At 54.6% G+C, this 27,384-nt stretch overlaps 2 protein-coding genes across 2 annotated transcripts in view; both read right to left on the bottom strand.

Annotated features, from left to right (window-relative positions):
• GBX1 (gastrulation brain homeobox 1) overlaps positions 1-16,320 on the bottom strand; it is a 43,957-nt gene extending 27,637 nt beyond the window's left edge. The window contains exon 1 of the mRNA XM_073632936.1: positions 15,584-16,320. Coding sequence (XP_073489037.1) covers positions 15,584-15,971 — 388 coding nt within the window. The 5' untranslated portion in view covers positions 15,972-16,320. The remainder of the gene's footprint in view (positions 1-15,583) is intronic.
• An 8,358-nt stretch (positions 16,321-24,678) lies between these two features.
• Positions 24,679-27,384, bottom strand: part of ASB10 (ankyrin repeat and SOCS box containing 10) — a 35,042-nt gene continuing 32,336 nt past the window's right edge. The window contains exon 5 of the mRNA XM_073632611.1: positions 24,679-27,043. Coding sequence (XP_073488712.1) covers positions 26,858-27,043 — 186 coding nt within the window. The 3' untranslated portion in view covers positions 24,679-26,857. The remainder of the gene's footprint in view (positions 27,044-27,384) is intronic.

Genomic DNA, 27,384 nt, shown 5'->3' with positions numbered 1-27,384 from the left:
CGCAAACCAATCAATAATCGCTTATTGAGATTTTTTTTTTCTTTACCAAATATATGTAGAAGAATATCGATCGGTCTAAACTGAGGAAGAAATTTGTTTTTTTAAATGGAATATTTATTATAGCAAAAAATAAAAAATATTGTTTTTTTGTTTTCAAACTTGTCGCTCTTTTTTGTTTATAGCGCAAAAAATAAAAACCGCAGAGATGATCAAATACCATCAAAATAAATCTCTATCTGTGGGAAGAAAAGGACGACAATTGTATTTGTGTCCAGCGTCGCACGACCGCGCAATTGTCAGTTAAAGCGACGTAGTGCCGAATCACAAAAAATGGCCTGGTCATGAAGGGGGGTAAAACCTTCCAGTCCTTTAGTGGTTAAATAAAGTCAATAAAAAAATTCTAACTGTTTAAAAAATGTAAAAAAATAATGAAGGGCTTGCGTTGGTCTCTGAAGAGCAGTCCACATTCAGATTGCTCTTCATAGGTGATTTGATGGGCAGTCAGGGGGAGTTGTTTTGCCTCGGCACCGCCTGCTTTAACCCTTTCATGTCTGCACCGAATTGTGGGGCTCACAGAGCAAAACCACTTCAATCGGTCAAATCCAGCAGGGGGTATAATTCATACTACATGGGATCAGTGGGAAGGGCTCAGAGGGAAGGGCCTGGAGGGAAGGGCCCCAGAGGGAAGGGCCCCGGAGAGAAGGGCCCCGTAGGGAAGGGCCCCGGAGGGAAGGGCCCCAGAGGGAAGGGCCCCAGAGGGAAGGGCCCCGGAGGGAAGGGCCCCGGAGGGAAGGGCACGGAGGGAAGGGTCCAGAGGGAAGGGTCCAGAGGGAAGGGTCCAGAGGGAAGGGCCCCAGAGGGAAGGGCCCCGGAGAGAAGGGCCCCGGAGGGAAGGGCTCGGAGGGAAGGGCACGGAGGGAAGGGTCCAGAGGGAAGGGTCCAGAGGGAAGGGCCCCAGAGGGAAGGGCCCCGGAGAGAAGGGCCCCGGAGGGAAGGGCTCAGAGGGAAGGGCACGGAGGGAAGGGTCCTGGAGGGAAGGGTCCAGAGGGAAGGGCCCCAGAGGGAAGGGCCCCGGAGAGAAGGGCCCCGGAGGGAAGGGTCCAGAGGGAAGGGCCTGGAGGGAAGAGCCCCGGAGGGAAGGGTCCAGAGGGAAGGGCCCCAGAGGGAAGGGTCCAGAGGGAAGCGCCTGGAGGGAAGGGCTCGGAGGGAAGGGCTCGGAGGGAAGGGCTCGGAGGGAAGGGCCCCGGAGGGAAGGGTCCAGAGGGAAGGGCCCTGGAGGGAAGGGTCCCGGAGGGAAGGGCTCCGGAGGGAAGGGCCCCGGAGGGAAGGGCCCCGGAGGGAAGGGTCCAGAGGGAAGGGCCCCGGAGGGAAGGGTCCAGAGGGAAGCACCTGGAGGGAAGGGCTCGGAGGGAAGGGCCCCGGAGGGAAGGGTCCAGAGGGAAGGGCCCTGGAGGGAAGGGTCCCAGAGGGAAGGGCTCCGGAGGGAAGGGTCCCGGAGGGAAGGGTCCAGAGGGAAGGGTCCCGGAGGGAAGGGCATGGAGGGAAGGGCCCCGGAGGGAAGGGCCCCGGAGGGAAGGGTCCAGAGGGAAGGGCCCCGGAGGGAAGGGTCCAGAGGGAAGCGCCTGGAGGGAAGGGCTCGGAGGGAAGGGCTCGGAGGGAAGGGCCCCAGAGGGAAGGGCCCTGGAGGGAAGGGTCCTGGAGGGAAGGGCTCCGGAGGGAAGGGCCCCGGAGGGAAGGGGCCAGAGGGAAGGGCCCCGGAGGGAAGGGTCCAGAGGGAAGCACCTGGAGGGAAGGGCTCGGAGGGAAGGGCCCCGGAGGGAAGGGTCCAGAGGGAAGGGCCCTGGAGGGAAGGGTCCCAGAGGGAAGGGCTCCGGAGGGAAGGGCCCCAGAGGGAAGGGTCCGGAGGGGAGGGCCCTGGAGGGAAGGGCACGGAGGGAAGGGCCCTGGAGGGAAGGGCCCCGGAGGGAAGGGCTCAAAGGGAAGGGCCCCGGAGGGAAGGGCCCCGGAGGGAAGGGCTCGGAGGGAAGGGCCCCAGAGGGAAGGGTCCAGAGGGAAGGGCCCTGGAGGGAAGGGTCCAGAGGGAAGGGCCCTGGAGGGAAGGGCACGGAGGGAAGGGCTCGGAGGGAAGGGCACGGAGGGAAGGGCCCCGGAGGGAAGGGCTCGGAGGGAAGGGCACGGAGGGAAGGGCACGGAGGGAAGGGCCCCGGAGGGGAGGGCACGGAGGGAAGGGCCCCGGAGGGAAGGGTCCAGAGGGAAGGGCCCCGGAGGGAAGGGTCCAGAGGGAAGCGCCTGGAGGGAAGGGCTCGGAGGGAAGGGCTCGGAGGGAAGGGCTCGGAGGGAAGGGCCCCGGAGGGAAGGGTCCAGAGGGAAGGGCCCTGGAGGGAAGGGTCCCGGAGGGAAGGGCTCCGGAGGGAAGGGCCCCGGAGGGAAGGGCCCCGGAGGGAAGGGTCCAGAGGGAAGCGCCTGGAGGGAAGGGCTCGGAGGGAAGGGCTCGGAGGGAAGGGCCCCAGAGGGAAGGGCCCTGGAGGGAAGGGTCCTGGAGGGAAGGGCTCCGGAGGGAAGGGCCCCGGAGGGAAGGGGCCAGAGGGAAGGGCCCCGGAGGGAAGGGTCCAGAGGGAAGCACCTGGAGGGAAGGGCTCGGAGGGAAGGGCCCCGGAGGGAAGGGTCCAGAGGGAAGGGCCCTGGAGGGAAGGGTCCCAGAGGGAAGGGCTCCGGAGGGAAGGGCCCCAGAGGGAAGGGTCCGGAGGGGAGGGCCCTGGAGGGAAGGGCACGGAGGGAAGGGCCCTGGAGGGAAGGGCCCCGGAGGGAAGGGCTCAAAGGGAAGGGCCCCGGAGGGAAGGGCCCCGGAGGGAAGGGCTCGGAGGGAAGGGCCCCAGAGGGAAGGGTCCAGAGGGAAGGGCCCTGGAGGGAAGGGTCCAGAGGGAAGGGCCCTGGAGGGAAGGGCACGGAGGGAAGGGCTCGGAGGGAAGGGCACGGAGGGAAGAGCCCCGGAGGGAAGGGCTCGGAGGGAAGGGCCCCGGAGGGAAGGGCACGGAGGGAAGGGCACGGAGGGAAGGGCCCCGGAGGGAAGGGCACGGAGGGAAGGGCCCCGGAGGGAAGGGTCCAGAGGGAAGGGCCCCGGAGGGAAGGGTCCAGAGGGAAGCGCCTGGAGGGAAGGGCTCGGAGGGAAGGGCTCGGAGGGAAGGGCTCGGAGGGAAGGGCCCCGGAGGGAAGGGTCCAGAGGGAAGGGCCCTGGAGGGAAGGGTCCCGGAGGGAAGGGCTCCGGAGGGAAGGGCCCCGGAGGGAAGGGCCCCGGAGGGAAGGGCCCCGGAGGGAAGGGTCCAGAGGGAAGCACCTGGAGGGAAGGGCTCGGAGGGAAGGGCCCCGGAGGGAAGGGTCCAGAGGGAAGGGCCCTGGAGGGAAGGGTCCCGGAGGGAAGGGCTCCGGAGGGAAGGGCCCCAGAGGGAAGGGTCCCGGAGGGAAGGGTCCAGAGGGAAGGGCCTGGAGGGAAGGGTCCCGAAGGGAAGGGCATGGAGGGAAGGGCCCCGGAGGGAAGGGCCCCGGAGGGAAGGGTCCAGAGGGAAGGGCCCCGGAGGGAAGGGTCCAGAGGGAAGCGCCTGGAGGGAAGGGCTCGGAGGGAAGGGCTCGGAGGGAAGGGCCCCGGAGGGAAGGGTCCAGAGGGAAGGGCCCCGGAGGGAAGGGTCCAGAGGGAAGCACCTGGAGGGAAGGGCTTGGAGGGAAGGGCCCCAGAGGGAAGGGCCCCGGAGGGAAGGGCCCCGGAGGGAAGGGCCCCGGAGGGAAGGGCTCCGGAGGGAAGGGCCCCAGAGGGAAGGGTCCAGAGGGAAGGGCCCTGGAGGGAAGGGCATGGAGGGAAGGGCCCCGGAGGGAAGGGCCCCGGAGGGAAGGGCTCGGAGGGAAGGGCCCCGGAGGGAAGGGCCCCGGAGGGAAGGGCTTGGAGGGAAGGGTCCAGAGGGAAGGGCCCTGGAGGGAAGGGTCCAGAGGGAAGGGCCCTGGAGGGAAGGGCACGGAGGGAAGGGCCCTGGAGGGAAGGGCACGGAGGGAAGGGCACGGAGGGAAGGGCCCCGGAGGGAAGGGCTCGGAGGGAAGGGCCCCGGAGGGAAGGGCCCCGGAGGGAAGGGCCCCAGATGGAAGGGTCCAGAGGGAAGGGCTCGGAGGGAAGGGCCTGGAGGGAAGGATTCCGGAGGGAAGGGCTCAAAGGGAAGGGTCTCAGAGGGAAAGGCCCCAGAGGGAAGGGCCCCAGAGGGAAGGGTCCAGAGGGAAGGGCTCGGAGGGAAGGGCCTGGAGGGAAGGATTCCGGAGGGAAGGGCTCAAAGGGAAGGGTCTCAGAGGGAAAGGCCCCAGAGGGAAGGGTCCAGAGGGAAGGGCTCGGAGGGAAGGGCCTGGAGGGAAGGATTCCGGAGGGAAGGGCTCAAAGGGAAGGGTCTCAGAGGGAAAGGCCCCAGAGGGAAGGGCCCCGGAGGGAAGGGCCCCAGAGGGAAGGGCCCCGGAAGGAAGGGCTCGGAGGGAAGGGCCTGGAAGGAAGGATTCTGGAGGGAAGGGCTCAAAGGGAAGGGTCTCAGAGGGAAAGGCCCCAGAGGAAAGGGCCCCGGAGGGAAGGGCCTCGGAGGGAAGGGCACGGAAGGAAGGGCCCTGGAGGGAAGGATTCTGGAGGGAAGGGTCCCGGAGGGAAGGGCACCAGAGGGAAGGGCTCGGAGGGAAGGACTCAGAGGGAAAGGGCACGGAAGGAAGGGCCCTGGAGGGAAGGATTCTGGAGGGAAGGGCCCCGGAGGGAAGGGCCCCAGAGGGAAGGGCTCGGAGGGAAGGACTCAGAGGGAAATGTCCCGGAGGGATGGGCTCGGAGGGAAGGGCCTGGAGGGAAGGGGCACGGAGGGAAGGGCTCGGAGGGAAGGGGCACGGAGGGAAGGGGCACAGAGGGAAGGGGCACAGAGGGAGGGGCACAGAGGGAAGGGCTCGGAGGGAAGGGGCACGGAAGGAAGGGCCCTGGAGGGAAGGATTCTGGAGGGAAGGGCCCCGGAGGGATGGGCTCGGAGGGATGGGCTCGGAGGGAAGGGGTACGGAGGGAAGGGCTCGGAGGGAAGGGGCACAGAGGGAAGGGGCACAGAGGGAGGGGCACAGAGGGAAGGGCCCCGGGGGGGAAAGGCCCTGGAGGAAAGGGCTCGGAGGGAAGGGGCACAGAGGAAAGGGGCACAGAGGGAAGGGCCCCGGAGGGAAGGGCTTGGAGGGAAGGGCCCCAGAGGAAAGGGCTCGGAGGGAAGGGCCCCGGGACTACACTACAGGATTGTAACAGACCGGGGACACCTTTGGGAACTCCAAAGAGAATAGTATTGCGGCGCACATGGAGACCCCTCCCCTTCCTGTCAAGTTATGTCCTGAGCTACATTCCTTTCTGAATATTGTGTCCGGGTTTCAGGTCGACTGAAACCCGGACAAATGATTCAAAACCTGGACTGTCCAGGTGAATCCTGGACAGGTGGGAACCCTAGACGTCATGCATTGGCGGCCCACCGATGCACAAAGTAGGCGGCAAGTGCAAGGGGAGGAGGCCACCAAGAGTGTGGAAAATAGGCATCAGCCCACGCCATGCCACATATAAGGCCGCCCGCCATAGACGGGTGAGGGGCACAACAAGGCCTCAGAGGAGGGGGAATGCAGAAGAAATAATCATATGAATATATACAGTCCTGGGGGGAGGGGTCCTGAGGCGGTACCCCAGAGACAACCATCAGAGGGTATCTAATGACAAATGGGACATATTGGTGATAATGGCAGATTTTGTGATCGGTATTCTTCTCTTCCTCCTCCCCGAGTACTTGACGCCTACTTTGTGCGTTGGTGAGCCGCGGATACATGACCCCCCCACCGTTTCTCATGGGGGGAGGGGAGCCGTGCACTCGCGGTCCGGGCATGGGCATACGCAGGTAGGGGCAAGGGGGGCGAGTGACACCTCTGGAAACGACAAGGGTCTGCAGTGGCCGCATCTGTAGCTGTGTTGGCTCTCTGGGTGCTGCAGATCTGTGTCATTGAGCTCTTTACTGCCACCTCTGGCTGCTTCCTGTATGTGCGCCCCTCGTGTTTGCTTTGCTGCCCTTTGTATTTTCACAGGAACATGTTGGGAACGGGACTTGGGAAAAGGAAGACCACCTTACAAGTGAAGGGAGGAGGCTGTGTACAGGGGGGCAGAGCTGTGGGGGGGGTCTGACATACAGTATCTGACAAAAGTAAGTACACCCCTCAGTGACATTTGTTTAAATCTTTTCTTCTATCTTTTCATGTGACAACACTGAAGAAATGACACTTGTCTACAATGTAAAGTAGTGAGTGTACAGCTTGTATAACAGTGTAAATTTACTGTCCCCTCAAAATAACTCAACACACAGCCATTAATGTCTAAACCGCTGGCAACAAAAGTCAGTATACCCCTAAGTGAAAATCTCCATATTGGGCCCAATTAGCCATTTTCCCTCCCCGGTGTCATGTGACTCGTTAGTATTACAAGGTCTCAGGTGTGAATGGGGAGCAGGTGTGTATAATTTGGTGTTATCGCTCTCACTCTCTCATACTGGTCACTGGAAGTACAACATGGCACCTCATGGCAAAGAACTCTCTGAGGATCTGATAAGAAGAATTGTTGCTCTACATAAAGATGGCCTAGGCTATAAGAAGATTGCCAAGACCCTGAAACTGATCTGCAGCACGGTGGCCAAGACCATACAGCGGTATAACAGGACAGGTTCCACTCAGAACAGGCCTCGTCATGGTCCACCAAAGAAGTTGAGGTCACGTGATCAGCGTCATATCCAGAGGTTGTCTTTGGGAAATAGACGTATGAGTGCTGCCAGCATTGCTGCAGAGGTTGTAGGGGTGGGGGGTCAGCCTGTCAGTGCTCAGACCATACGCCGCACACTGCATCAAATTGGTCTGCATGGCTGTCATCCCAGAAGGAAGCCTCTTCTAAAGATGATGGACAAGAAAGTCCACAAACAGTTTGCTGAAGACAAGCAGACTAAGGAGATGGATTACTGGAACCATGTCCTGTGGTCTGATGAGACCAAGATAAACGTATTTGGTTCAGATGGTGACAAGCGTGTGTGGGGGCAACCAGGTGAGGAGGACAAAGACAAGTGTGTCTTGTCTACAGTCAAGCATGGTGGTGGGAGTGTCATGGTCTGGGGCTGCATGAGTGCTGCCGGCACTGGGGGGCTACAGATCATTGAGGGAACCATGAATGCCAACATGTACTGTGACATACTGAAGCAGAGCATGATCCCCTCCCTTCAGAGACTGGACCGCAGGGCAGTATTCCAACATGATAACCACCCCAAACACACCTCCAAGACCACCACTGCCTTGCTAAAGAAGCTGAGGGTAAAGGTGATGGACTGGCCAAGCATGTCTCCAGACCTAAACCCTATTGATCATCTGTGGGACATCCTCAAACGGAAGGTGGAGGAGCACAAGGTCTCTAACATCCACCAGCTCTGTGATGTCATCATGGAGGAGGGGAAGAGGACTCCAGTGACAACCTGTGAAGCTCTGGTGACCTCCATGTCCAAGAGGGTTAAGGCAGTGCTGGAAAATAATGGTGACCACACAAAATATTGACACTTTGGGCCCAATATGGAGATTTTCACTTAGGGGTGTACTGACTTTTGTTGCCAGCGGTTTAGACATTAATGGCTGTGTGTTGAGTTATTTTGAGGGGACATTAAATTTACACTGTTATACAAGCTGTACACTCACTACTTTACATTGTAGACAAGTGTCATTTCTTCAGTGTTGTCACATGAAAAGATAGAAGAAAAGATTTACTAAAATGTCACTGAGGGGTGTACTTACTTTTGTCAGATACTGTATATACAGATCAGGGGGCAGCTGAGTGCATACAGGTATGATCAGTGATGGGGGGTGCCAGAAAGATCATATCATCTGTCCTGTACTGTATACAGCTATATACACCCACCCTCCTTCCTGTATATACTAATCCCATCCACCCCCTATATATACACATACTGTACAGGCCAAATTTGGTGGGCACATGCCTGCCCTTTATGTGATAATGACTAAGCCCCTCCCCTTCAGGACATTGTCAAAAATGGGCGGAGCATGAGTGACCTAAAATTATGCCCCCCCCCCCCCGAAAAAAGTTCTGTGGACGCCCATGGGTCCGGGGTCTGAGCCCTATCACTGATCATCCTCGATCACTGGCGCACTCTGTGCATCAAACATCATCACATTTTGGGATGACGCGGCGGAGCGTGCCCGCACCTACAGTGGCCGTACCGCGCATGCGCGGGTGTTTTAAATGATATTTAGAGGGGTGTGTCTGCAGATGCTGCTGAATTGGATGGTACAATGTGGTGGGGGTGGGGTGGGGGGGGATTGTCTTGACTTTCTGAAATCAGACAAGGTAGGTATGAAGGACCGGTGATACCCGTACTCTGTATGGTTGATCTCTTTTTTGGGGGGACTGCTATTCTGGTTTTGTATGTTCCCCTTTGTGGGAACCTCTCATCAAACTTCAACCATTCCCTCTATATATTCCCAATACTTACCGGGGAAGAGATTCCAGACTGCACCCCTTTATAGGGAGTCTATGATGAATATCGGAGAGGGACATTATTTGTTATAAATATGGGGGGACAACTATGACCTTCCCGTTATTCTACCATTATCTAGATTCTAGGTGTGACATCATCACTCATGGAAACTCCCCACCAGCCGGACTTTCTTGCCTGTGCCCTCGGATCCTTGTGAGGGGTATTCGAGGCCTTGGGGGCCCCCCTTACCCTGGGGGATCCACTCTGAGGGGATTACTATAACCCTGATGCAGACCTACCCTTAGTTCTTTTATATGTGATGAGTCTATTACAGGCGGTGATGTTGGGATGTATAATCCCCCACCAGTACAACTAAGGATGAGCTCAGGCATGTTCACAACTCGAGGTTCCCGATCCACCAGGAAGCTGACACTCCTCGAGGTTCCCGATCCCATCAGGAAGCTGACACTCCTCGAGGTTCCCGATCCCACCAGGAAGCTGACACTCCTCGAGGTTCCCGATCCCGCCAGGAAGCTGACACTCCTCGAGCTTCCCGATCCCGCCAGGAAGCTGACACTCCTCGAGGTTCCCGATCCCGCCAGGAAGCTGACACTCCTCGAGCTTCCCGATCCCGCCAGGAAGCTGACACTCCTCGAGCTTCCCGATCCCGCCAGGAAGCTGACACTCCTCGAGGTTCCCGATCCCGCCAGGAAGCTGACACTCCTCGAGGTTCCCAATCCCGCCAGGAAGCTGACACTCCTCGAGCTTCCAGATCCCGCCAGGAAGCTGACACTCCTCGAGCTTCCCGATCCCGCCAGGAAGCTGACACTCCTCGAGCTTCCCGATCCCGCCAGGAAGCTGACACTCCTCGAGGTTCCCGATCCCACCAGGAAGCTGACACTCCTCGAGGTTCCCGATCCCGCCAGGAAGCTGACACTCCTCGAGGTTCCCGATCCCACCAGGAAGCTGACACTCCTCGAGGTTCCCGATCCCACCAGGAAGCTGACACTCCTCGAGCTTCCCGATCCCGCCAGGAAGCTGACACTCCTCGAGGTTCCCGATCCCGCCAGGAAGCTGACACTCCTCGAGCTTCCCGATCCCGCCAGGAAGCTGACACTCCTCGAGGTTCCCGATCCCGCCAGGAAGCTGACACTCCTCGAGGTTCCCAATCCCGCCAGGAAGCTGACACTCCTCGAGCTTCCAGATCCCGCCAGGAAGCTGACACTCCTCGAGCTTCCCGATCCCGCCAGGAAGCTGACACTCCTCGAGCTTCCCGATCCCGCCAGGAAGCTGACACTCCTCGAGGTTCCCGATCCCGTCAGGAAGCTGACACTCCTTGAAGTTCCCGATCCCGCCAGGAAGCTGACACTCCTCGAGCTTCCCGATCCCGCCAGGAAGCTGACACTCCTTGAGGTTCCCGATCCCACCAGGAAGCTGACACTCCTCGAGGTTCCCGATCCCGCCAGGAAGTTGACACTCCTCAAGGTTCCCGATCCCACCAGGAAGCTGACACTCCTCGAGGTTCCCGATCCCACCAGGAAGCTGACACTCCTCGAGGTTCCCGATCCCACCAGGAAGCTGACACTCCTCAAGGTTCCCAATCCCACCAGGAAGCTGACACTCCTCGAGGTTCCCGATCCCGCCAGGAAGCTGACACTCCTCGAGGTTCCCGATCCCGCCAGGAAGCTGACACTCCTCGAGGTTCCCGATCCCGCCAGGAAGCTGACACTCCTCGAGGTTCCCGATCCCGCCAGGAAGCTGACACTCCTCGAGGTTCCCGATCCCGCCAGGAAGCTGACACTCCTCGAGCTTCCCGATCCCGCCAGGAAGCTGACACTCCTCGAGGTTCCCGATCCCGCCAGGAAGCTGACACTCCTCGAGGTTCCTGATCCCGCCAGGAAGCTGACACTCCTCGAGCTTCCAGATCCCGCCAGGAAGCTGACACTCCTCGAGCTTCCCGATCCCGCCAGGAAGCTGACACTCCTCGAGCTTCCCGATCCCGCCAGGAAGCTGACACTCCTCGAGCTTCCCGATCCCGTCAGGAAGCTGACACTCCTCGAGGTTCCCGATCCCGCCAGGAAGCTGACACTCCTCGAGCTTCCCGATCCCGCCAGGAAGCTGACACTCCTCGAGCTTCCCGATCACGCCAGGAAGCTGACACTCCTCGAGGTTCCCGATCCCGCCAGGAAGCTGACACTCCTTGAGGTTCCCGATCCCGCCAGGAAGCTGACACTCCTCGAGGTTCCCGATCCCACCAGGAAGCTGACACTCCTCGAGGTTCCCGATCCCGCCAGGAAGCTGACACTCCTCGAGGTTCCCAATCCCACCAGGAAGCTGACACTCCTCGAGGTTCCTGATCCCGCCAGGAAGCTGACACTCCTTGAGGTTCCCGATCCCGCCAGGAAGCTGACACTCCTTGAGGTTCCCAATCCCATCAGGAAGCTGACACTCCTCGAGGTTCCCGATCCGCCAGGAAGCTGACACTCCTCAAGCTTCCCGATCCCGCCAGGAAGCTGACACTCCTCGAGCTTCCCGATCCCGCCAGGAAGCTGACACTCCTTGAGGTTCCCAATCCGTCAGGAAGCTGACACTCCTCGAGGTTCCTGATCCTGCCAGGAAGCTGACACTCCTTGAGCTTCCCAATCCCATCAGGAAGCTGACACTCCTCGAGGTTCCCGATCCCGAGAGGAAGCTGACACTCCTCGAGCTTTCCGATCGCGCCAGGAACCTGACACTCCTCGAGGTTCCCGATTCGCCAGGAAGCTGACACTCCTCGAGGTTCCCGATCCCCCCAGGAAGCTGACACTCCTTGAAGTTCCCGATCCCGCCAGGAAGCTGACACTCCTTGAGGTTCCCGATCTGCCAGGAAGCTGACACTCCTCGAGCTTCCCGATCCCACCAGGAAGCTGACACTCCTCGAGCTTCCCGATCCTGCCAGGAAGCTGACACTCCTCAAGCTTCCTGATCCTGCCAGGAAGCTGACACTCCTCGGGGTTCCCGATCCCGCCAGGAAGCTGACACTCCTTGAGGTTCCCGATCCACCAGGAAGCTGACACTCCTTGAGGTTCCCGATCCACCAGGAAGCTGACACTCCTCGAGGTTCCCGATCCTGCCAGGAAGCTGACACTCCTCGGGGTTCCCGATCCCGCCAGGAAGCTGACACTCCTTGAGATTCCCGATCCACCAGGAAGCTGACACTCCTTGAGGTTCCCGATCCACCAGGAAGCTGACACTCCTCGAGCTTCCCGATCCCGCCAGGAAGCTGACACTCCTCGAGGTTCCGGATCCCTCCAGGAAGCTGACACTCCTCGAGGTTCCCGATCCCAGCAGGAAGCTGACACTCCTCGAGTTTCCCGATCCCGCCAGGAAGCTGACACTCCTTGAGGTTCCCGATCCCGCCAGGAAGCTGACACTCCTCGAGGTTCTCGATCCCCCAGGAAGCTGACACTCCTCAGCGCTAATCATAGGCAGTGAGACATTTCTCGATCTGTGCAGCCACGGATCACTGCCTGAGGTTAGCGCTGCGGAGTGTCAGCTTCCTGGTGGGATCAGGAACCTCGAGGAGTGTCAGCTTCCTGGCAGGATCGGGAACCTCGAGTTGCGAACATGCCTGAGCTCATCCTTATTTACAACATGTGTATACTTCTTACCTCTTCCTGTTCTGTTGTAGAATGTCCTCAATTTATGATCTTCTCTCTTACATGCCCCTGAAGAAGGGATATACATTTTCTCCTGAAACGCGTCGGACATAATGGGAAGAGACTGTCACATAAATATACAGCTCTACATGAGCCCCCGTGCACGATGCTGTTTTATGCAACTTCTGGGGATGTATGCACCAATGTTTTTTAATTGTGTATAAATAAACTTTATATTTTTATACTAAATCAATTTCATATTTTGAGTCTGCCTTTAAAGTCCCAGACCAATAGTACCGGGGGGGTACTTTTCTGATTTCTCTTTCAAATTTAAGGGGTGTTGGCAACAAAATTTAGGTCTTTACACAGTGGTTCAACTTTTCCATACAGAGTGCAGGGTTCAGGGGTGTGCTATGTACAGAAGTGCAGAGTTCAGGGGTGCGCTATGTGCAGAGTTCAGGGGTGCGCTGTGTGCAAAGTTCAGGGGTGCGCTATTTACAGAGTGCAGGGTTCAGGGGTGTGCTATGTACAGAGTGCAGGGTTCAGGGGTGTGATATGTACAGAGTGCAGGGTTTAGGGGTGTGCTATGTACAGAGTGCAAAGTTCAGGGGTGCCCTGTGTACAGAGTACAGAGTTCAGGGTGTGCTATGTACAGAGTGCAGGGTTCAGGGGTGCGCTATGTACAGAGTGCAGAGTTCAGGGGTGCGCTATGTACAGAGTGCAGGGCTCAGGAGGACGCTATGTACAGAGTGCAGGGTTCAGGGGTGTGCTATGCACAGAGTGCAGAGTTCAGGGGTGTGCTATATACAGAGTGCAGAGTTCAGGGGAGTGCTTTGTACAGAGTGCAGGGTTCAGGGGTGCGCTATGTACAGAGTGCAAAGTTCAGGGCTGTGCTATGTACAGAGTGCAGGGTTCAGGGGTGCCCTGTGTACAGAGTACAGAGTTCGGGGTGCGCTATGTACAAAGTGCAAAGTTCAGGGGTGCCCTGTGTACAGAGTACAGAGTTCGGGGTGTGCTATGTACAGAGTGCAGGGTTCAGGGGTGCGCTATGTACAGAGTGCAGAGTTCAGGGGTGCGCTATGTACAGAGTGCAGGGTTCAGGGGTGTGCTATGTACAGAGTGCAGGGTTCAGGTGTGCGCTATGTACAGAGTGCAGGGTTCAGGTGTGCGCTATGTACAGAGTGCAAGGTTCAGTAGTGCGCTATGTACAGAGTGCAGGGTTCAGGGGTGTGCTATGAACAGAGTGCAGGGTTCAGGGGTGTGCTATGTGCAGAGTGCATAGTTCAGGGGTGTGCTGTGTACAGAGTGCAGGTTTCAGGGGTGTGCTATGTACAGAGTGCAGGGTTCAGGGGTGTGCTATGTACAGAGTTCAGGGTTCCAGGGTGCGCTATGTGCAGAGTTCAGGGGTGAGTTATGTACAGAGTGCATAGTTCAGGGGTGCGCTATGTACAGAGTGCAGGGTTCAGGACTGTGCTATGTACAGAGTGTAGGGTTCAGGGATGCGCTGTGTACAGAGTGCAGAGTTCAGGGGTGTGCTATGTACAGAGTGCAGAGTTCAGTGGTGTGCTATGTACAGAGTGCAGAGCTCAGGGGTGCGCTATGAACAGAGTGCAGGGTTCTGGGGTGTGCTATGTACAGAGTGCATAGTTCAGGGATGTGCTATGTACAGAGTGCATAGTTCAGGGGTGTGTTGTGTACAGAGTGCATAGTTTAGGGGTGTGTTGTGTACAGAGTGCAGGGTTCAGGGGTGTGCTATGTGCAGAGTACAGGGTTCAGGGATTTGCTGTACACAGAGTGCAGGGTTCAGGGGTGCGCTATGTACAGAGTTCAGGGGTGAGCTATGTACAGAGTGCAGAGTTCAGGGGTTCACTATGTACAGAGTGCAGAGTTAATATAGGTCATTGACCTGACTTATATGTCTTCTTTCTGTCACACACCCATCACTCACCTGTCCTATACCTCTGATCACTATTACACACCCGTCACTCACTTGTCCTATACCTCTGATCACTATTACACACCTGTCACTCACCTGTCCTATACCTCTGATCACTATTACACACCCGTCACTCACCTGTCCTATACCTTTGATCACTATTAAACACATGTCACTCACCTGTCCTATACCTCTGATCACTATTAAACACGTCACTCACCTGTCCTATACCTCTGATCACTATCACACACCCATCACTCACCTGTCCTATACCTTTGATCACTATGACACACCTGTCACTCACCTGTCCTATACCTCTGATCACTATCACACACCCATCACTCACCTGTCCTATACCTCTGATCACTATCACACACCCATCACTCACCTGTCCTATACCTCTGATCACTATCACACACCCATCACTCACCTGTCCTATACCTCTGATCACTATTACACATCTTTCACTCACCTGTCCTATACCTCTGATCACTATGACACACCTGTCACTCACCTGTCCTATACCTCTGATCACTATTACACACCTGTCACTCACCTGTCCTATACCTTTGGTCACTATCACACACCCATCACTCACCTGTCCTATACCTCTGATCACTATTACACATCTTTCACTCACCTGTCCTATACCTCTGATCACTATTACATACCTGTCACTCACCTGTAATATACCTCTGATCACTATTACACATCTTTCACTCACCTGTCCTATACCTCTGATCACTATTACACACCTGTCACTCACCTGTCCTATACCTCTGATCACTATGACACACCTGTCACTCACCTGTCCTATACCTCTGATCACTATTACACACCTGTCACTCACCTGTCCTATACCTTTGGTCACTATCACACACCCATCACTCACCTGTCCTATACCTCTGATCACTATTACACATCTTTCACTCACCTGTCCTATACCTCTGATCACTATTACATACCTGTCACTCACCTGTAATATACCTCTGATCACTATTACACATCTTTCACTCACCTGTCCTATACCTCTGATCACTATTACACACCTGTCGCTCACCTGTCCTATACCTCTGATCACTATTACACACCTGTCACTCACCTGTCCTATACCTCTGATTACTATCACACACCTGTCACTCACCTGTCCTATACCTCTGATCATTATTACACACCTGTCAGTTTTCATATCCTCTATATTAATCTTTGAATGACATTAATAAACCATAGAGACATGAGCCTTCATTCACCTGTATTATTTTTCCACACCTGTCACCCCTCTCTACTATGAACGGTACACTGAATGACATGTGGAGGTCTATGACTAAGCACAGATAATCATGAACACCTGTCACTCACCTGTGAAGTCTGGTGCTCACCTACCACCACCTGGAATGACTTCCTCTTCTAGTTTTGTTACCTCCTCATTCAGACATGAAGTGACCCATTCCTGCTCTCCTCTGCCCACTTACCTGCCAGGTTGGTGTAGGTATCAGAAGTTTTCTCTTGGGTCCTCTGTACTTCTTGCTGTCTGTTCCCTTCCTCGGAGTCTGGGGACCCATCAATAGGTTCCTGAGAGTAGAGAGCGTCAGATGAGTCTCTGAAGCTGGGAAGAGCGGTGCTGATGGTCACCATGGATGGAAGACCTTGTCCCAAGCTGGCACAGAAACTGTTATTCAAGCGTCCAGTGAAAGGGGTGACAGGTCCCAGCGGGGGGAGTGGAGACGGAGGCATCACAAGGGGTCTATAGGGCATGTACATGGGGTACCCAGTGTAAAGAACATGTCCTGGCCGAGCAGGTGGGCTTCCAATCAGGGAGTCTATGGAGAAAGTACTGGCCACCCCACTGGGTCGCTGCATCGTCCTTATTGTCCCTCTGCTGGGTGGTATTCAGGAGATGTGAGACTATGGAAGGAACTGTCAGTATGAGAAGAGCCGAGTGTCACATCAGGAGGAGGAGGAGGGGGGCAGCGGAGGAGGGGGGGCTCCCATCATCTATCTTCACTCCTTACGCATCACTTCTTCAGTCATCCTGAGAAGATCTCTGGCTGCCCAGACACCAGGGACAATGCCAGGCTGGAGAGGGACACCCAATGCCAAGACCAAACTTCTTCCCAAAGAACTTTTCTCTATCCGGGTCCAAATCACCAAACAAGAGGGGCACCAAGAAACACCTTCCCGGAACAAGAGCCAGAAAATGAGAGACAGAGAGGAAAAAGGAGAGAGAAAAGAGAGAGGCAGAAAATGAGAGAGAGACTTTCCAAGAGCAAGAGCCAAAAAAAGAGAAAGAGGAAGAAGGAGAGAGAAGATGAAGAACGAGGGAGGGGGAGCAGAATAAGAGGAAGAAAGAATTTATGAGAACAAGAGGCAGAAATAGAGAGAGAGAATAAATGAGATAGAAGAAAAAGAGAGAGATAGAAAGGAAAAAGGAGAGAAAATGAAAGAGAGACACCAAAATACTTTCCGAGAACAAGAGCCAGAAAAAGAGAAAGGAGAGAGGAAGAAGGAGGCAGAAAAAGAGAGAGAGAAGAGAGAGGAAGAAGGAGGCAGAAAAAGAGAAAGAGGAAGAAGGAGAGAGAAGATGAAGAATGAGGGAGGGGGAGCAGAATAAGAGGAAGAAAGAATTTATGAGAACAAGTGGCAGAAATAGAGAGAGAGAATAAATGAGATAGAAGAAAAAGAGAGAGATAGAAAGGAAGAAGGAGAAGAAGATGGAGAATGAGGAAGAGGGGGAGCAGAACGCAAAAAGAGAGACACAAAGAAAAACTTTCCAAGAACAAGAGCCAGAAATAGAGAGACAGAGAGGAAAAAGAAGAAAGAAAAAATAGAGTAGAGAGAAGGAAAAAAAGAGATAGGAATAGAAGAAAAGAAGAAGAATTGGAAAGAAGGGAAAGAATAAAAGAGAAATGAAGAAAGACTTTCCGAAAGCAAAAGCCAGAAAAATAGAGAGAGAATGAGAGAGGAAGAAGGAGAGGAAGAAGGAGAGAGAGAAGGAGAAAGAGGAAGAAGGAGAGAGAGAAGGAGAAAGAGGAAGAAGGAGAGAGAGAAGGAGAAACAGGAAGAAGGAGAGAGAGAAGGAGAAAGAGGAAGAAGGAGAGAGAGAAGGAGAAAGAGGAAGAAGGAGAGAGGAAGAAGGAGAGAGAGAAGGAGAGAGGAAGAAGGAGAGAGAGAAGTGGAGAGGAAGAAGGAGAGAGAGAAGGAGAAAGAGGAAGAGACAGAGAAGATGAAGAATGAGAGACAAGGAGATAGAGAGAGGGGGAGAAGAACGGGAGAGGGAGACACGAAGAAAGACTTTCTGAGAACAGGAACCAGACAAATAGAGGAGGAGCGAGAAAGAAGAAGAAAGAAAGTGAATAGAGAAGAAGTTGGGAGAAATAGAAGGAGAGAGAGGAAAAGAGAAAGAAAACACAGAAGAAGAGAGGTAGGAAGAAAGAGAGAATTTGGTGAAAGAGGGATAGAGAGAGAGAAATAGAGAAGGAAGAAATAGAAGGCAGTAAAAGATGAGGAAAGGGAAATGGTGATAGAAGAAGAAAATAGAGTTCATGGACCAGAAGGGTTAGATGCCATAGACCAGGAGCAGTGCCAAAGACCAGGCAGCCATAGGGCTAATGCAATAGACAAGAAAGTCTGCCAACATCCATGTTATAGATCAGGACAGGCCCAGTAACAATGCCATAGGCCAGGACTGTCCAAGGAACAGTGCAAAGAACAGTGCCAAAGATAACACAGCCCCATGAACCATGCTATAGACCAGAAACAATGCCAAGAACAATGTTTTAGACCGGGACCAGCCCAAGAACAGAAGGGTTAGGTGCCATAGACCAGGCAGCCCCAATAACAGGGCCATATAGGGAGGCAGTACCAGGAACCCTCTCGAGACTATAGGAGTGGGGGGGACCCGGGTCACAGACAGGACAGGACCCCAGTACAGTGGCGGGCCAGGCGGGGGTCAGTGGGTTTCGGGAAGTATTGGGGTTGTTATCTGGGGAATCATCTGGAATGTGAATCTTGTCTTTCCTTCCCTCCAGTGTATTGCGTTCCCCATTCCGGGGTTAATGGTTCCATTCTAACCTGGCTCTGGTTGTGGATTGCCGTGATCGGCAGAGCCAGGGGTTAATAATGAGCCCCCCCCCCCAATATGCTGATTTGTGTCTTCCTGCCTCTGATTAGACCTATTCAGCTGCCTGTCTGATTACTGGAGAGGGGCTCGGCTGATTAGCGCTCAGGGTCAGAGATGCTAATTACTGCGGTAATTACTGACACGTCTTCCTGGCCTCGCAGGACCCGCGTTCGCCTGGCCAGAAGATGGGAGGTCAACTGTAGGAAAAGCTCTTCTACAAGGAAGTGTGGGTGATTGGGGGCACAGGCCAGGCCGGGGGAGGGGACAACAAACTTACTATGAAAAGTTCTGACATATTCCGTTCTCCCCCACTCTCCTAATATGAGCTCATAGACCCCCCAGTCAGTGTGATGCCCCCCATATCTCTTCAGGTATTTATATACTCCGCATCAATGACCCCCATTATATACGCCCCCCGAGAACATTCCCATCTACATCGGGTTGTCCCCTCCGCAATTCCCAGATCAAAACAGGTGAATGGAGGAGTGAGAATGAAGATTGCAATCTTCCTCAAAGGAGCCCTCAGAAAATCATTGCTACCTCCAAAATCTGACCACTCGTACCATAGAAACCCCTTCCAATACTGGAGGTGTGATCGTCTTCCCTCCATATCTGCCCGTTCCTCATCTGCCAAACATTCACATTGCTCTCAATAATCAGTTATCTTTTCCAAATTAAAGAAGTCCAATATCATGAATAAGTCTCCAGATGTCTTCAAAACTGCTTCTTACTCTATGGCCACCATGACTGGGACCCCAGAAGAGATTCGTCCTAGGGGGCCACACATTATTTCTGGGCTCTACTTCATGTCTTATTAACATTTCATCTGCAAACTTTTTTTATTCTTTATTTCTGTAATTTATGCACTCAAAGAGAAAACAAAAAATACAAAGTATATACAGTATATAGATGAGAAGTATATGACCCCCTCCCCATTCAGAAGTCTGCGCCCCCTTAGTTCTTTATCTTGTGTATTGCCCCCTTTATCACCAATGACAGCTGTGAGTCCTCTGTAATAGTTGTCTATGAGGAGTTCTTGGTGATGGTAGAGCTGCCCATTGGTCACACATTGCCTCCAGGTCATGCCAAGTCTTTGGTGGTCTTCTATTAGACCTCCCCAGATTGGCTCGATAATATGAAGGTCAGGAGATGGCCACTCCAGAAACGTCACCTTTTTCTGCTGTAACCACTGGAGGGTCAGCTTGGCCTTGTGCTTCAGGTCATTGTCCTGCTGGAGGGTCAGCTTGGCCTTGTGCTTTGGGTCATTGTCCTGCTGGAGGGTCAGCTTGGCCTTGTGCTTCAGGTCATTGTCCTGCTGGAGGGTCAGGTTGGCCTTGTGCTTCAGGTCATTGTCCTGCTGGAGGGTCAGCTTGGCCTTGTGCTTTGGGTCATTGTCCTGCTGGAGGGTCAGCTTGGCCTTGTGCTTTGGGTCATTGTCCTGCTGGTAAGTCAGCTTGGCCTTGTGCTTTGGGTCATTGTCCTGCTGGAGGGTCGGCTTGGCCTTGTGCTTTGGGCCATTGTCCTGCTGGAGGGTCAGCTTGGCCTTGTGCTTTGGGTCATTGTCCTGCTAGAGGGTCAGCTTGGCCTTGTGCTTTGGGTCATTGTCCTGCTGGTAAGTCAGCTTGGCCTTGTGCTTTGGGTCATTGTCCTGCTGGAGGGTCGGCTTGGCCTTGTGCTTTGGGTCATTGTCCTGCTGGAGGGTCGGCTTGGCCTTGTGCTTTGGGTAATTGTTGTTCTGTAAAGTCCAAAAGCATCCCATGCGCAACTTTCCTGCAGAAGAATGCAAATTGTCTACCAGTATTTTCTGATAACATGCTGCATTCATCTTCCATCAATGTTCACAAGATTTCCCCCCCCCCATGCCTTTACAGCTCACCCCCCCAAAAAAAAATCATCAATGAGCCACCACCATGCTTCACAGTGGGGATAGGATTCTTCCTCTCCAAACATAGCGCTTGTGACCATAAAGCTCTATTTTAGTCTCGTCACTCCAGATTACAGAGTGCCAGAAGCTGGGAGGCGTGTCAAGGTGTTGTCGGCCATATTGTAACCAGGCTTTTTTGTGGCATTGGCCCAGTAAAGGCTTCTTTCTGGCAACTCCACCATGCAGCTCATCTTTGTCCAAGTATTTTTGTATTGTGCTCCTTGAAACAACCACATCACCCTGCAGGAGGATTGGGGGGCCCTGAAGGTGAATGACCGGGCACTGCAGGAGGATGGGGGGGCTTCTGAAGGAGCATGGGGGCTCTGAAAAAGTATGGGGGGCTCTGCAGGAGGATGGTGTTTTTTTCAGAAAGATGGGGGGCCCTGGCAGGAGGATGGGGGGTTTTGCAGGAGGATGGAGGGCTCTACAGGAGCATGGGAGCTCTGCAGGAGCATGGGGGGCTTGGCAGGAGGATGGGAGGCCCTGCAGGAGCATGGGGGGCTCTGCAGGAGGTTGGGGGGTTTTGCAGGAGGATGGTGGGGGCTCTGCAGGAGAATGAAGGGGCTCTGCAGGAGGATGGGAGGCCCTGCAGAAGCATGGGGAATCTGCAGGAAGTTGGGTAGTTTTGCAGGAGGATGAGGAAACTCTGCAGCAGCATGGGGGGCTCTGCAGGAGGATGGAGGGCCCTGCAGTAGAATGGGGGGTTCTGCAGAAGCATGGGTGCCCTGCAGGAGGATGGGGGCTCTGCAGGAGCATGGGGGCCCTGCAGGAGGATGGGGGTTTTGCAGGAGGATGAGGGGCTCTGCAGAAGCATGGGGGGCTCTGCGGGAGGATGGGGGGCTCTGCAGTAGGATAGGAGCTCTGTAGGAGCATGGGGGGCTCTGCAGGAGCATGGGGGCTCTGCAGGAGGATGGGGAGCCCTTCAGGATGATGGGGGGCTCTGCAGGAGGATGGGGGGCTCTGCCGGAGGATAGGAGCTCTGCAGGAGGATGGGGGGCTCGGCAGGAGGATGGGGGGCTCTGCCGGAGGATAGGGGCTCTGCAGGAGCATGGGGGGCTCTGCAGGAGAATGAGGGCCCTACAGGATGATGGGGGGCTCTGCAGGAGGATGGGGGGGCTCTGCCGGAGGATAGGAGCTCTGCAGGAGGATGGGGGGCTCTGCAGGAAGATCAGGATGGCGGACAGGTTCTGTGCAGAGTATTCTCAGTGACGGGGATTCTGGGATTTTTTTCACATCTTTACACTCCCAATCATCCGAATTTTGGTGTTAAATTTACCTACAACTAGGGGGCGCTCTCAGATATCGCCCTCTCAGGGTTGCATTGCTCTCAGTAGGTCGGCTGACTCATAGACTTCCATTGTGAGAAGGAGCAGTAAAGCGCAGTCACTGTGCGGTGCTGCAAAGCAGGAAGCAGAGGATGACCATATCATAAGGGGACATGACTGCCCCCGGGGCGGGTACTATACACGGGTACAAGGGCATTCTAATAAGATTACTGACATCAGACCGATCCCCTTCATATGTACTGCACCCCCATTCCTGCTATTAGGGGGAGGAAGAGGAAAGGGAAGTGTCGCCATCTTGTGAGGTGATACAGAAAGCAGCAAATTTCCATTCCTATAGGAGACATAAATGTGTCACTTCTGTGTCATCGGGGTACCGGGGGGTACCAGGGTAACAATAGCCAATGCAGTCCGTGCGGCTGCAAAGGGGCCTGGAGTTGGAAGGAGGCCATGTGACCCTGACCCCCCATGTTACTGACCCCGTCCCCCCTCATGTTACTGACCCTGCCCCCCCATGTTACTGACCCCGTCCCCCCTCATGTTACTGACCCTGCCCCCCCATGTTACTGACCCTGTCTCCCCCCATGTTACTGACCCTGCCCCCCATGTTATTGACCCCGTCCCCCCTCATGTTACTGACCCTGCCCCCCATGTTACTGACCCTGTCTCCCCCCAAGTTACTGACCCTGCCCCCCATGTTATTGACCCCGTCCCCCCTCATGTTACTGACCCTGCCCCCCATGTTACTGACCCCGTCCCCCCTCATGTTACTGACCCTGCCCCCCCATTTTACTGACCCCATCCCCCCTTATGTTACTAACCCTGCCCCCCCATGTTACTGACCCTGTCTCCCCTCATGTTACTGACCCTGTCCCCCATGTTATTGACCCCGTCCCCCCTCATGTTACCGACCCTGCCCCCCCATGTTATTGACCCCATCCCCCCTCATGTTACTGACCTCGTCCCCCCTCATGTTACTGACCCCATCCCCCCTCATGTTACTGACCCTGTTCCCCCTCATGTTACTGACCCCGTCCCCCCTCATGTTACTGACCCTGCCCCCCCATGTTACTGACCCCATCCCCCCTCATGTTACTGACCCCGTCCCCCCTCATGTTACTGACCCTGCCCCCCATGTTACTGACCCCATCTCCCCTCATGTTACTGACCCTGCCCCCCCATGTTACTGACCCCGTCCCCCCTCATGTTATTGACCCCATCCCCCTCATGTTACTGACCCATCCCCCCATGTTATTGACCCCGTCCCCCCTCATGTTACTGACCCTGCCCCCCCATGTTATTGACCCTGTGCCCCTGAGTTACTGACCCTGCCCCCATGTTATTTACCCTGTGCCCCCTCTGGTAATGACCCTGTCCTCCTCTGTTACTTTCCCTGTCCCCTCTCTGTTACTGACCCTGTCCCCCCCATGTTATTGACCCTGCCCCCCATGTTACTGACCCTGTCCCCCCTGTTACTTTCCCTGTCCCCCCTCTGTTACTTTCCCTGTCCCCCCTCTTTTACTGACCCTGTCCCCCTTCTGTTACTTTCCCTGTCCCCCCTGTTACTGACCATGTACCCCCTCTGTTACTGACCCTGCCGCCCATGTTACTGACCCTGTGCCCCCATGTTACTGACCCTGTGCCCCCATGTTACTGACCCTGTCCCCACTCTGTAAATCCGGGACAGTCCCTTCAAATCAGGGACCCTGTCCCCCATGTTATTGACCCCATCCCCTTCATGTTACTGACCCGTCCCCCCCATGTTATTGACCCCGTCCCCCCTCATGTTACTGACCCTGCCCCCCCATGTTATTGACCCCTTCCCCCCTCATGTTACTGACCCCATCCCCCCTCATGTTACTGACCCTGCCCCCCCATATTATTAACCCCATCCCCCCTCATGTTACTGACCTCGTCCCCCCTCATGTTACTGACCCCATCCCCCCTCATGTTACTGACCCTGTCCCCCCTTGTTACTGACCCCATCCCCCCATGTTACTGACCCCATCCCCCCTGTGCTACTGATCCTGTCCCCTCATGTTACTGACCCTGTCCCCCCTTGTTACTGACCCCACCCCCCATGTTACTGACCCCATCCCCCCCCGTGCTACTGATCCTGTCCCCTCATGTTACTGACCCTGTCCCCCCTCATGTTACTGACCCTGTCCCCCCATGTTACTGACCCTGTCCCCCATGTTACTGACCCCATCCCCCCATGTTACTGACCCTGTCCCCCCTCATGTTACTGACCCTGTCCCCCCATGTTACTGACCCTGTCCCCCGTGTTACTGACCCCGTCCCCCCATGTTACTGACCCTGTCCCCCCTCATGTTACTGACCCCATCCCCCCCATGTTGCTGACCCTGTCCCCCCTCATGTTACTGACCCTGTCCCCCCATGTTACTGACACTGTCCCCCTGTGTTACTGACCCTGTCCCCCCTCATGTTACTGACCCCGTCTCCCCTCATGTTACTGACCCTGTCCCCCCTCATGTTACTGACCCTGTCGCCCCATGTTAATGATCCTGTCCCCCCCTGTGCTACTGATCCTGGCCCCCCATGTTACTGACCCTGCCCCCCATGTTACTGACCCTGCCCCCCCATGTTACTGACCCTGCCCCCCCATGTTACTGACCCTGCCCCCCCATGTTACTGACCCTGTGCCCCTGAGTTACTGCCCCTGCCCCCATGTTATTTACCCTGTGCCCCCTCTGGTAATGACCCTGTCCTCCTCTGTTACTTTCCCTGTCCCCTCTCTGTTACTGACCCTGTCCCCCCCATGTTATTGACCCTGCCCCCCCATGTTACTGACCCTGTCCCCCCTGTTACTTTCCCTGTCCCCCCTCTTTTACTGACCCTGTCCCCCTTCTGTTACTTTCCCTGTCCCCCCTGTTACTGACCATGTACCCCCTCTGTTACTGACTCTGCCGCCCATGTTACTGACCCTGTGCCCCCATGTTACTGACCCTGTGCCCCCATGTTACTGACCCTGTCCCCACTCTGTAAATCAGGAACAGTCCCTCCAAATCCGGGACAGTCCCTTCAAATCAGGGACAGTCTCTTCAAATCAGTAAGTCCCTCCAAATCAGGGGCAGTCCCTCTAAATCCGACAGTTGGATCAGCTCACATCTGAGGGGTACCACAGACAATTTTCAGGGGATCCCAAACCTGTTCTTTGTATCTCTGATCTGTACAATCAACCTGACAGACATTCATTATTATCAAGAATGGTGAAGCCACTTTACTCAAAATTTCATTGTTTTTAATATTCCATCTTCTCATACATAGACAGGAGAATTTCCTACAAAGTGCCAAAGACTAAAATCATCAGCCAAGCCTCCATATAATATGGCTGCCAGTGCCAGGACAAGGCGAAGAGGCCACAGTGTGCCACCCATAGGCTGTGGACTAGGTGGCAGGTTCTGCCCTTTTTGCCCACAAAGCAGCCACCCCTTCTGCCCACCCCTTGGCCCAGCCATGATGGCCACCCATGTGTTACTGTAAGCATGGAGAGTTAGGCTATGAAAGGACACACCCATCATGATGACCCCCTCACCCACAGGACACACCCACCATGATGACCACCCACAGGATACAACCACTATGATGACCCCAACAGGACACACCCACCGTAATGACTTCCATAAGACACACCCACCATGATGACCTACCATAGGACACACCCACCATGAGGGCCACCCTCAGGACACACCTGCAATGGTGGCCACCCATAGGACACACCCACCATGATGGCCACCCATGTGTTAGTGTAACTGTAGAGAGTTAGGTTATAATAGGACACACTCACCATGATGACCACCCATAGAACACATCCACCATGGTGGCTGTCATGGACTTTGGGCTGCAGGAGAACTATTGCCTGGAGAACTCTGTGTGTTAATGTGTTTTTAGGTTATACAGACAGGGATGGTCACTAATTGCTTATGGCTTCTTATGCATAAGTTAGTCCTATGGGGGAACCGGACTGTCTAAGGTGGTCATTGTTATAAAAATAGGATTAGGTCTAATGTCTAAGGTGACCTTTGTCTCAGATAATGGGAGTAGCCCTTATCTGATGGTTTGCTGTATAAATTCAGTGTGTTTCTAAAAATAAAGCAGTTCATTTTCTGGTTTACTCCAAGACTGGTGTTGCCTGGTTCTTGGGGTACTATAGCCAGAATCATTGGTCTTGTGTTCCAGGACTTGGGAAGCAGCTTTTGGCGGAAATACCCAACAGGGTGTCTAGACTCTGTCACAGTGACCACCCACATGTAAGCATGGAGAGTTCGCTTATGATAGGACACAACCACCATGATGACCACCCACAGGACACACCCACCATGAGGACCACCCATGCGTTAGTGTAAGCATGGAGAGTTAGGTTATGATAGAACACACCCACCATTATGATGGCCAACCATATGTTAATGTAAGCATGGAAAGTTAGGTTATGATAGGACACACCCACCATGATGGCCACCAATAGGACACACCCACCATGAGAGTTAGGTCATGGTAGGACACACCCACCATTATGACCTCCTATAGGACACACCCATTATGATAGCCACCCATGTGTTAATGTAAGCATGGAGAGTTAGGTTATGATAGGACACACCCACTATGATGACTCTTCAATAGAACACCCATCATGAAGGCCACCTATGTTTTAATGGTTGCATGGAGAGTTAGGTCATGATAGGACACACTCACCATCATGACCACCAATAGGACACACCCACCATGAGAGTTAGGTCATGGTCGGACACACCCACCATTATGACTACCTAAAGGACACACCCACTATGATAGACACCCATGTGTTAATGTAAGCATGGAGAGTTAGGTTATGATAAGACACACCCACCATGATGACCCTTCAATAGAACACCCATCATGAAGGCCACCTATGTGTTAATGGTTGCATGGAGAGTTAGGTCATGATAGGACACACTCACCATCATGACCACCAATAGGACACACCCACCATGAGAGTTAGGTCATGGTCGGACACACCCACCATTATGACTACCTAAAGGACACACCCACTATGATAGACACCCATGTGTTAATGTAAGCATGGAGAGTTAGGTTATGATAAGACACACCCACCATGATGACCCTTCAATAGAACACCCATCATGAAGGCCACCTATGTGTTAATGGTTGCATGGAGAGTTAGGTTAGGATAGGACACACCTACCATAATGGCAACCCATAGATCACACCCACTATGAGAGTTAGGTCATGGTAGGACACACACAGTCTCTCAGGCAATGAAGGAGCTCATGAAGCTCAGACAGGTGACACGAGACTTGTCCATGGTGTACAACGACCATCTGATGCAGCAGACCGCTGATGGTGCTCCTTTGTAGGTTCTCTGTAAGATGACACCGGTATAGTGAAGGTGTCAGATATTTCAGTACAGGATGCCCTCAAAGCGAAGCTGTAGGAACTGCAGAAGCGGAGGAGGTAAAGGCAGTTTGGGCAGAACCTGAGGCATCCGGCCCTCCAGGTGTGAGCGCAGAGCACAGCGACAGAGATGCTGAAGAGAACGCGGACTGTGGGACAGCGAGAAGACCGACTGGAAGAACTGGAGATGTTTCTGTGAAGAACAAGACATAAAATTAGACAAGAAATCATAGAGAACCTTAGAGGCCGCATATATAACACCAAGATTTCAAACCCAAACGCCTATCTGCCATGCAGACAATGTGGTCAGTTCTATCTACCAATGGCTCATGGGTGGTAATGGACAAACACCTAAAATATCTGTAAATCTACAAACAATAAGAATTAAAGGTTTGCACTGATTACAGAGAACAAAGAGAAAGCACACATGAAATCACTTCCTTGGCTCGATGTATACAAAGGAACATGTCCAGGCTGATGATATGAGGATGGAACTGATATGAGGATGAAATTGACACAACCTCAAATACACCA

This window comes from Aquarana catesbeiana, linkage group LG05 (assembly GCF_042186555.1).
Source record: "Aquarana catesbeiana isolate 2022-GZ linkage group LG05, ASM4218655v1, whole genome shotgun sequence".
Taxonomy (NCBI): Eukaryota; Metazoa; Chordata; class Amphibia; order Anura; family Ranidae; genus Aquarana; species Aquarana catesbeiana.
The sequence above is the reverse complement of the archived record's forward strand: the minus strand, read 5'-3'. Positions and strand labels throughout refer to the sequence as shown.